We start from the raw sequence: 10,558 nt of genomic DNA on the forward strand, positions 1-10,558 counted from the left end.
GATTGATCTGACAAATCAACTCAAAAGTAAAAGATATCATAAAATGTCAATGAGATAATGGTACCAACACTTAAAAGACATAAAAAAAATCTAATAAAGTGATGATATATATTAATTAATAGATTATTTTCAAATATAGAAAAATGAATCAAAATATTTATAAATAATAATAAAATATCACAGTCTATTTGTAATAGATCACGATAGACGACGATAGATTATCTAATAGTCTATTAGTGATATTTTACTATTAATTGTAAATAGTTTTTTAATTTTGTCATTTAAAATAATTTTCTTTAATTATAATTATACACAAATATATGCTAATTAAAACTCTAAAAAGAAAGAGAGAAAGAGAAAGAAAGAGAAAAATAAAATTAGTGAGATTAAAAACAATATGACATATAGTGTTAGTTTATCAGAAAGTGAATGTGATGAGTCATAAAAGTGAGGCCTAAATCAGTGTGTATAGAAAAAAGAATCTAAGGGGACCATTTATTGGTAATTAAATCATCATCCTCTTACCTTTTAGATATCAGTTAGTCAACAACAGAAGAAGATACAGTAGTAGTCTGTCTTTACCAAAAATAAATAAATAAATAATAACAAAACAACAATAATTCATCTGTTCTTCCTTCAGATATGCCCCCACTCCCTCATAAACTCCAAAACCCTAATATACTTCCATTCACACTTTCTTTCATTCAATTCATCTTCTCTTTTTGTTCTTTTCTTTGGGAACAATAATAATTAACACACTGCCTCTTCTTTGGCTAAGAAAAAAAAATTACATTTCTTCCGATGCCCTAATTTTTTTTTTTTTTTAAATTATTAACGAAAGAAAGGATCAAAAGGTGTATCGAGATATCTCAACTAAGTTGATACATCTGTTACTTCTTTGTCATACTGCAATTCCAACAGCGATGCTTTCATTCAATCAAAATTCCACTTCTTCATATGTTCTAACTTCAAACCTTAAAATCCTTTCTTTTTGTAGCTATGATGTATCTTCTAGTACTCTTAATTGGATAGTTTTTCTCTAACTTATTCTATCTGTATTTCTGAATATTTCAAACTTTTCTTTAACTCTGGATTTTGTACTGATCCTTTTTGATAAACACATTTTGTTTTGGGATATGATGAAGGCGCTAAGAGTTTGTCAATTTAATTGAGATGATCAAGTGCGTTTCTGCTTTTTATAAAAAAAAACCCTAAAATCCTTACCAATTTTTTTTCTATTTTGTTACGCGTATAGGTGAGAAATAACATACCGAGTGGACAATAGAACATTATAGATTAAGCTTGCAAATTTAAAATTTGTACCAATAATTTTCTTTCATATTGATTTTCTTTAATTATTGTGTTCTTTGGAATAATAAAGAGTGTGCCTTGTTTGGATATTCTTTTTGAGTTTGGCTTCTTTTTAAGAATGAAGAAAGCAAAACGATCTGCTCTTTTGTTGTTTTTCCATGCATTTCCCTTCAACGTTTGCTTACTTTCCAATGAAGGCCTTTCTTTTGGATCTTTTCTATTACATCTATAAATTCCACATTGTTCTGTTTGTATTTTTATTATCGATGATATGTAATTAAATTTAACTTCATTAATCAATTTAAGTTTTTTGGTCTATTATTGTTTTAAGATAGTATCAAAATAGGTCATTCAAAAAGTCTTGTGTTCAAGTCGCTGCAGTCAACTCATGAATATAGAGATCTAGATATATATATATACACACACAATGATACATACATATATAGCAAAATGATTGCTTCCTTGCAATTTAACTTGAATAAAATCTTCTTCATATTTCCCCCTTTGAAGGTTGGAATGCTTGGAGTGTGTAAATGGACACTATGAAATCTAATTTATATTTATATTTATGATATCTATGTTATTTACATTTTTAACTTTACCGATTCTCTAACTTTACCTATGTCTTTAAATTTGTAATCTCTCCAATAATAAACTGTTATCTTCCTTTGTTAATAGACGTAACTAACATACTATTAGTGAATCACGTAAATTTTTATATCAATTTCTTTATTCTTTACGTTTTCTATATTTTGATTTTCGATTTGATAACATATATATTTCTTTCCCTTTGTGGTTTTGTTTTTTCCTTTGTTTTTCCCACACGAAGTTGCTATCTGAACTCACTTTTTGGCTTCCATGCGCACGAAAAAGGAAGATGGGAATAATATTTAGTTTGTTGGCTTGTGGATGAACACACACTACCTTAATTTTATATATTTTTCTCAAAAATAATATCTACTTTAATAATTCTAGTCAAATATGGATCTTTCTTCTTCTAATTGATCATCTTTCTTTCCTAAAACTCACATGAGAATTATAAATAAATTTTTTATCATTATTATTATTTTAAATCCCCATGTGGTGTATACGAAAGAAGAGAAGAGAAAATAGGATACGGCTCTATAGCTATCAAAATTCAAGAAGGGGGGTTTTATTAATATCATTTATTTATTAATTTTTAAAAAAGAGATTAATTATTTGAAAAAAAATATTTGAGTTCATTCCCACTACAACTGCAACTCATCAAAATTCTCAATTATAAATTGTCACGTGATAATAATATTTTATTATTATTATTATTATTATTTTGTGATTGAAAAAAATTATAAAGATAGATGCAATTTAGACAACATCTATTATCATGCGGGAGTAGTTAGAGTCTTAAAAACACACTTCCAAGTTGGCTTCCATGCATATCTCTCTGCAGAAAAAGGTTTGTGTGGTCCAATTTTTCCTCTTTGATAAAGAAATATTATATTATGTATATATATATTATTAATATATATATATATATATATTATATATTATATTATATGAAAACAAAATGGTCCATCATCTACAAGCTATAGCTTCTCTCATTGTTCCTTCCAATAGCTTGCTATGATGAATATCAATAATATTAATAGATATCTCTCTCTCTAGGTGTGTGAATAATAGTTAAATTTTGTGTATATCCTTTTGTATGATTTCCAATCTAGCCCTAGCTCCATCACTCTCCTCGTTTTTTGTTAAATTTAACACTTTTCTATTTAATTTTTTTAAAGAGATACTTCGAGAGCTTTGTTGATAAAAGAGTAATCATTGTTCTATCTAACCTCATGCTTCTATTTTTTTTTTCACATAAAAAAGATAAAGTAGGAAAAGAGTGAGAGAGTTAAAATTTTTGGAAAGAAAAAATTATTTTCCTCAATTATGTTGACACTGTAATATGATAGACATGATATTTTACTATTTTGTAAATATTTCAAATGGTTTTATTATTTAAAATATTTTTTTTCAAATTTACAATTAATAATGATGTTAACTTAAATTTGAAACGTCGAGTTAAATTCTATGTTGATAAGTTATATATTAATTATTTTCACATTATTCGATCTAAAAAATAAATCAAAATCATTAATAAAACATGATTTTTCTCCCAACCCTATGTAGCAAAACATATCATGACACGAAAAATTGCATATGAGAAGATGAAAAACCAATAATGTTATATTCTTTTTTTTATTTTTTGAAAGGTATTGTAATTAAAATGTGGCGTGGAGAAATCTATGAAAAATTTAAAATATATAATAAATTGTTTTTACTGAAAATATAACGTGCGTACCTTATTCGTGTATGATTCGAATCACATATTTAAGTACATTGTTTGGTACATATGAGTGACTCTAATGTATTGGGTATTAATGTGAAATGGAATACTTTTATCTCTTTAAATTGGAAAGTTTTCTTCTAGCTATCTTTTCGTCTTCTCCTATAGCTTGCATGTTGTATCTTTTTTAAAACATATATATAAAAATAAGAATAATAATTAAAAAAAAAAAAAAGAAAATAGTAATGATCTGAAATAAAGAGAAGAAAAAAGTGTTGATAATTTAAGAAAAATTATTTTAAATGATAAAATTGTTGAAAATATTTACATGTATAACAAAATATCATAGTCTATTTTCGATACATTACGATAGACTACTATCTGTATCTATCATGACACAGACAGACACATATATTAATCTATCGTAATCTATTGGAAATAGATAGTAAAATGTTGCTAAATCATGTAAATATTTTAGTTCATTTTATTATATTAAAAAATCCTCCCTGATTTAAATTACAAGCAATTCAATAATCATTTCATTTTAAATTTGGGTTGTTTTCAAACATAAAAAATAAATCAAAATGTTTACAAATAAAGCAAATTTCACTATTTACTTGTGATAGACCGTGGCAAGATCTATTGCAAACACAGTCATAGTTTGTTATTATTTATAAATATTTTTGATAGTCTTGTTATTTTATTTTAAAATTTCTATTTTTTTTTTCATTTTAAAAAACACGAGTGTTTTTCAAATCTTTTTCCTGCTTTATATATTTTAAAAACGATTTTGAAATTACAAATAATTTTCAATTTAAAGAAAGAAAAAAGCTAGGCAAAACTCATGTTGAATTTAAATAACTTTCAATAACTATAGTTTTTACTGGGAAAAAAACACATTTTTTCCTCTTTAACATATTTCTAATCTCCAACTAATTTAATTTTTTCTAACTTTTTTTCTTTGAAAATTTCTCATTCTTTCTGTATTTTTTAAAATTCTATATAATTTCTATTTCTCTTTCTCTATCTAAATTTTTCATTTAGACATAATTTTTCTTATGATCTCTAAAATAATGTTGATGTTATTTAACTTAACTTCAATTTCTCATATCTTAAAGAAATATAAAAAATAAAAAACTAAAAATATAAGGGACTTCATTTTCTCTTTTACATGTACCTCTCAAAGTTTCCCCCCCTAAAACTTTTCTTAATTTCTTTTAATTTCCCTTTAACTTATTTATTTCTAAGGTTTCTCCCCTAATTTTTATTTCTATCTTATAAATAAATTTCTACCTAACTTTTTCATTTATCTTTGTTTTCTCTCATAACAACTTTTCTTTATATTTTTCAATTCTATTCATTTATCTAACATATCATTTACTCTTAATTCTTCTCCCTCTAAAATTTCATTTTACTTTTACTCAAAAGAATTCTTTTTTTTTTTTTTAAATAAAAAAACTTTTTTCTCTCTAAAATTTATCTCTTTCCCTCCAATTTTTCCTTTTGACCCTAACTAATAATATTTTTATGAAATTTAAATCTCTCTAAATATTTTTCTCTCTCTATCTCTAAATTTACAATACTTTACTTTTCTCTCTAAAACATTTGTAATCTATGTTTCTATATATTTATTTGCATGTATTCAAACATTTTTCTCTCTTTTTAACATCTTTTATCATCTCTCTAATTTCTTTTAAAAAAAATTTTGAAAAACCAAAAAGAAACCAACAATTTTGATTTTCTAATTTAAGAAAGAAAAAATTATTATCAAACGTACATAGGTTTGTTTAGAAAAAAACATGAACTAAGGCTTTGTCGTAACCCTTTTTTTATTTTCTGTTCTTGAAAATTGCGTTTATTTTCTCCAACTTGTTTACCATGGTTTTCATCTTTTCCTAATATAAACATTTGAATTCTTAGCTAAATTTCAAAAAAAAAAAAAAAAAAAAAAACAAATACAAGTTTTCAAAAACTATTTTTTTTCTTTAAAATTTGACGTGGTTTTTAAAAATATTTCTTAGACAGTAGATGACAAAAAAAGAAAAAAAGAAAAAAGGTGAAAGTAGTGCTTATAAAAAAAAAAAAAAAACAAAGCTTTGTAAAAAAATCTTTCATTACGGTACTAAATAGAATTACCTAAATAATTGAAAAGTAGAATAAACCATTGTGGGTTGACCTAGTGGAAGACTTTCTTCTAAGCTCTTTCTTTTGTTTTTATCCTTGAGCTAGCCTCGAGCTCTCAATTGTATATATCGACACTTATCACTTTTTTATCGAATGAATTGCTACTATATTTGGGGTACGATGAGAGTGCTATGGATGTGTCAATTTAGTTGAGATATCCTAGTGCACATACTTATCCTCCGTCCTCTAGTATCTCGTTAAAAAAAAAAATCATGGGTTGACCTAGTGGTGAATAGGGGGACATAATCTTGATAAAGGTCTAATACATCATGAGTTCAATCCATGGTAGCCATCTACCTAAGATTTCATATCCTAAAATTAATCGAGGTGTGCATAAGCTAAAAAAGAGGAAGAAGAATTATGACGGACGTTAATCTCCTAAAGCATGACAAATGTGAAGATGTCGAGGACCAGAATTTTTGGATAAATATTGATTATGTATAAGATTTTTCTAATGATCACATGATTCATATCAAGTTATTGTTCTTCGTACAAGGCGTGCATTTCATCAAGGCCATGTGATAGGATAGGACTTAAGCCAAACCTTTTGTAGTTGTCGATAAAGCACTACTCACTACTTTTCAAAAATGTGCAGCACCAACAATGGTCCCCCAATTCTTATAATTAACACATCTTCTCTTCTTTTATTTTTCTTATATATTTCTTCCCATCCTTTTTCTTCCCTCTATTTCTTTATTAACAATACATCAAATACTTACCACTATTATTAAATCATTACTCATTCCAAAAACTTCTCTTAAATGAGTAAGAGTTTATATATATTTTGTATTGTATGTTCAATTCACTTGTCTAACTATAGTCTACCTAGCTAACACAATTTTGGATTTGAGGTGGGATGAGAGTACTAAAAGTGTATCGATCTAGTTAAGATACTTGGCTATACCGACATTAAGATTAAATATAAATGAAGCATAAGTTATACTTTAAATTATCAAAAAAATACCTTTTTGGTCCTTCTAGATTTTGGGTTTAGTTTTCAGTTGTAGGTTTCAAAATGTTGACTTTTTTACTTAATTTTGATGCAGGTAGAATTAGAAACTAATGTGTTTAGAACTAAATGCGTGACATTTTTAAAATTTATGGACTATATAGAAACTTAAGTTTATCAAACTCAAAACTTAAGGACTAAATGTGTACGTAACATTTTGAAACTTATAAACCGAACAAAAACTAGATTCAAAATTTAGGGAAAAAAATATTTGTTGTCAACAAAATGCATAATTACAAGAACAAACTTTAAACTTTTAGGAAAAGTAATAGTTGTTTTATTAACCAAAGTTATGCTTTAAGTGACTTGTGATATTTTAGTATAGAGTAAAAAATGTGATTCTATGTCTAACAAAATCTTACAATAGAGATCTTTCTCTCTCTTTCTCTTTTTTTTTTTTTTATCAAGATACTAAAGAGAAGAAAGAGATTATGTGTAGACTGAGACATCTCAACTAAATTGATACATACATAACGTCTTCATCATACCATAAATCCAAAAGTACGAGAGAATTACGATTAGTTTTCTTTATTTGACATTTGTGTTAAAAGCAAGTTTTTTTTTTTTTTTAAAAAAAAAAATTATCAAGTCAAGAGTAGTACAATTATCCGAGCCGATGGCGATCCAAGCCACGTGGCTGCATATGGTCCATTGCTTTAGCTTTCCAATGGAGGATGGTCGGTTGAATTCCAGCATCTTCCTTTTAGTTTTTTGTTTTTTTGTTTTTTTTTTTTCCCTTTTCTCTAAGTAAGCTCAACCCTTGAGCTACATATCAAGTTAGATACCCTGTGGAAATAAAAGGCAAAGCTTTTCCCTTTAAAAAAGAAAACCAATTTGCTGGAGCTAGGTTTGAAGCTCCTATTTGAGAACTCCAAATTTCAAGGATTCATATTACATAAAAACTACTTTTGGTACCAAACTGCTAGAAGCTGAAGCACATAGAAGAGGAATATCAGTGCTTATGCGTAAGTAATTTTAATTCTCTCTTCATATTGATATCTAATCTTCAATAATCCTTAAATTAAATCTTACAAAACCCTCTTTTTCTTTCTCTTCCTCTTAACTTTCAGCCACTGATTGAGTCAATTTAGTCTTTTCTTCTGCTTTATTTGTTTTGAGCTTGGAAATCCCTAAAGAAATAAGGCACACAGTTTTAGTTAATTTCAACAGCTAATTAGTTAAATCAGTACAGAAAAATGATAACTTTTAAGAAAAACATGCAGATGTTTTAATTACTAAAAGGTTATTCAGCTGCTGATTTCAAACAAACCCTTTTTTGTGTTTTGAAGTAAAAATTTCAAATTCCCTTATTCAATTCTTGTAATCTTATGACCTTGATGTTAGGGTTTCTGGGCTTGTCCAATTTCTTCAACTCAAAAAAATTCACAAAATTTGAGTATTATTATATATATATATATATATATATATGGTGTCTCTTCACAAGCTAATGCTAATGAATTGTGAAATTTTACACATTTTTTAGCTGCAGACAAACATGATGAGAGACATAATATGATTAAAACTTCTAAAGATCAAGAGAATTCACCACCTCCAAAACTAGCAGCAGTTTCATCAAGCTCTTCCGCGGCTGCGACGCCATGGCTTAGGTTGAAGGATCCAAGGATCGTGCGCGTGTCGCGAGCTTTCGGAGGCAAGGATCGACACAGCAAAGTTTATACTATAAGAGGGCTGCGCGACAGGCGTGTAAGGCTTTCGGTTTCGACTGCAATTCAGCTCTATGATCTTCAAGACCGCCTCGGCCTTAATCAGCCGAGCAAGGTCATCGATTGGTTGTTGAGTGCCGCCAAGGATGAAATCGATGAACTCCCTCCATTGCCAATCCCATCCGCAAGCCTCGGCCTTCACTACCAATCTATGCTACCACACCCACATAGATCGGAGTTCAAAATCATCGACAAGGCCGAGATCGAGGACGAGACCGATGAATTACAAAAACAACACAAATCAAATAATCCCTCTCACCCTTCTTCTTTCTCAGCCCTTTTGAACAATGTGTCTACCCCTCCATTTGGGTTTTATTGGGATCATAATCCATCATCATCATCATCAACAACAAATAATCTTCCATTTCTTACATCTCAACCTGAGGATAGTAATAATAATCTTCATAACTTCAATCATCTCAATTTGTCTTTGCCTTCCCCTTTGTCTCTTGAGTTCAATCACTTGCACCAAAATTTCTTCATTAACAATAATTCTCTCAATAATACACCTCCTAATAATTTCCACCCCAATGTTAAGCCTTTTCACTTTAGTATGGCTACCAAATTCACTTCTCAAGCCAAGAAAAACAATTCAGATCCTTCAAGTAATAAGGATCATGGTTTTGCTTCTCATCAATGATTTTCTATGAGCTTCCAAGTGTTAGAGGAGAGAATCATAGCAAGAACTACAGTGGAAATTAAAGGTATTATACTCTTGCTGATTCTTGAAGGGGAAAAAAATCTCTCATTGCATTACAATAATCTATCATCATTTTCACATATATTTGAACACTCGAATTTCTAGTTTGATTATCTTCGTTTTTGTTTTCGTTTGTTGATCATTGTTATTTACATTCTGGATTGAGTTGAATTGGAATAATATTTTTTTTTTTACCTTCTTTTGTTTTGAGAATGCAATATTTAGATTTGAATTATCTTTCATCTACTACCTTAAACACTATGTTAATTAGTAGAGACCTTTTTTTTTAATAAAACTAATTTGATTGTTTTGGTGTTAAATTGGTCCAACTATCAATCAACCCAACACATGTGAGTGGGGTTAATTGGTTCTAAGTTATTTGGGTTATTTGTTTCAAATTTTGTGATGAATATATATTGTTTGTTTCAGTATTTGCTTACTTATTTTTCAAGTTAATTTTCAGTTTTATTTGCAACATATGTGGGTGGGGTTAGATGGTTGGGTTTGATTCAGTTTGTTGGATCATGAGTTTTTTTTAAGACACCACTAATTTTAGTTTAATATATGATTCTATACTTTTGATATATCATTTTTTCAATTTCATTCTTAAGATCTTCTAAAAAGTCTCCCTCTGTATATCTTTTCTGTATATCAAGGTTATATGCATATGTCCTTAGTCAATTTCTTAAGCTTAGCAATATGGTTAAAAGAACAAAAATAATGTAAGAACATAAAAGTACTTGCTTCTAGTTTCTCCATTATTTTCTATGGATGTTAATTAACCCCAATGCATATGTGGGTGGAGGTAAGAGATTACTATGAGTTAGGATTTGATCAAGTGAAGGACTAGATATATTATTTAAATTTTATAAGGTAATTAAGATGTCTGGCTCATTCATTATGAGACCTCTTTCTGATAAATATGTTGTTTTTTGTTTTTTGTTTTTTTAAAAAATCAACTTAGAAACACTACTTCCCTCTATTAATTTATTTGTTTTAGTATCTATTTTTAAGAGTGTTTTGAAAAACTAAACTAAATTTTGAAAAGGGTAGTTGTTTTAATTAATAAAACTGTTGAAATATTTTCAAGTATGACAAAATATCAATATCTATCAGTGATATATTACGATAGATATTTATTAGACACGAATAAATATCTATCGCAGTCTTTCGCGAATAGATAGTGGCATTTTGCTATATCTATAAATAAGTTGATTCATTTTTCTTTGTTTGAAAAGAACATTTTTGAAAACTACTAAATGTAGTTTTAGTATTTTTTTTTCTTTGAAAAATTTTCATAGATAGAAAAAACGTCAAAC

The 10,558-nt window shown here is 27.8% G+C and overlaps 1 protein-coding gene across 2 annotated transcripts; it reads left to right on the plus strand.

Moving 5' to 3' along the window:
• The first annotated feature begins 7,566 nt into the window (after positions 1 to 7,566).
• On the plus strand, positions 7,567 to 9,437 carry LOC120071029 (transcription factor TCP17-like). 2 transcript variants are annotated; one of them, XM_039023132.1, is made up of 2 exons: positions 7,567 to 7,780; positions 8,305 to 9,437. In XM_039023132.1, the coding sequence occupies exons 1-2, from the start codon at positions 7,777 to 7,779 to the stop codon at positions 9,177 to 9,179; spliced, it is 879 nt and encodes a 292-aa protein (XP_038879060.1). In that variant the 5' UTR covers positions 7,567 to 7,776; the 3' UTR covers positions 9,180 to 9,437. The 2 variants fall into 2 exon arrangements, with proteins under 2 accessions (XP_038879060.1, XP_038878984.1); XM_039023056.1 differs by having other exon boundaries at positions 7,569 to 7,780; positions 8,299 to 9,437.
• Positions 9,438 to 10,558: the final 1,121 nt, after the last annotated feature.

Source organism: Benincasa hispida, chromosome 1, assembly GCF_009727055.1.
Source record: "Benincasa hispida cultivar B227 chromosome 1, ASM972705v1, whole genome shotgun sequence".
Taxonomy (NCBI): domain Eukaryota; kingdom Viridiplantae; phylum Streptophyta; class Magnoliopsida; order Cucurbitales; family Cucurbitaceae; genus Benincasa; species Benincasa hispida.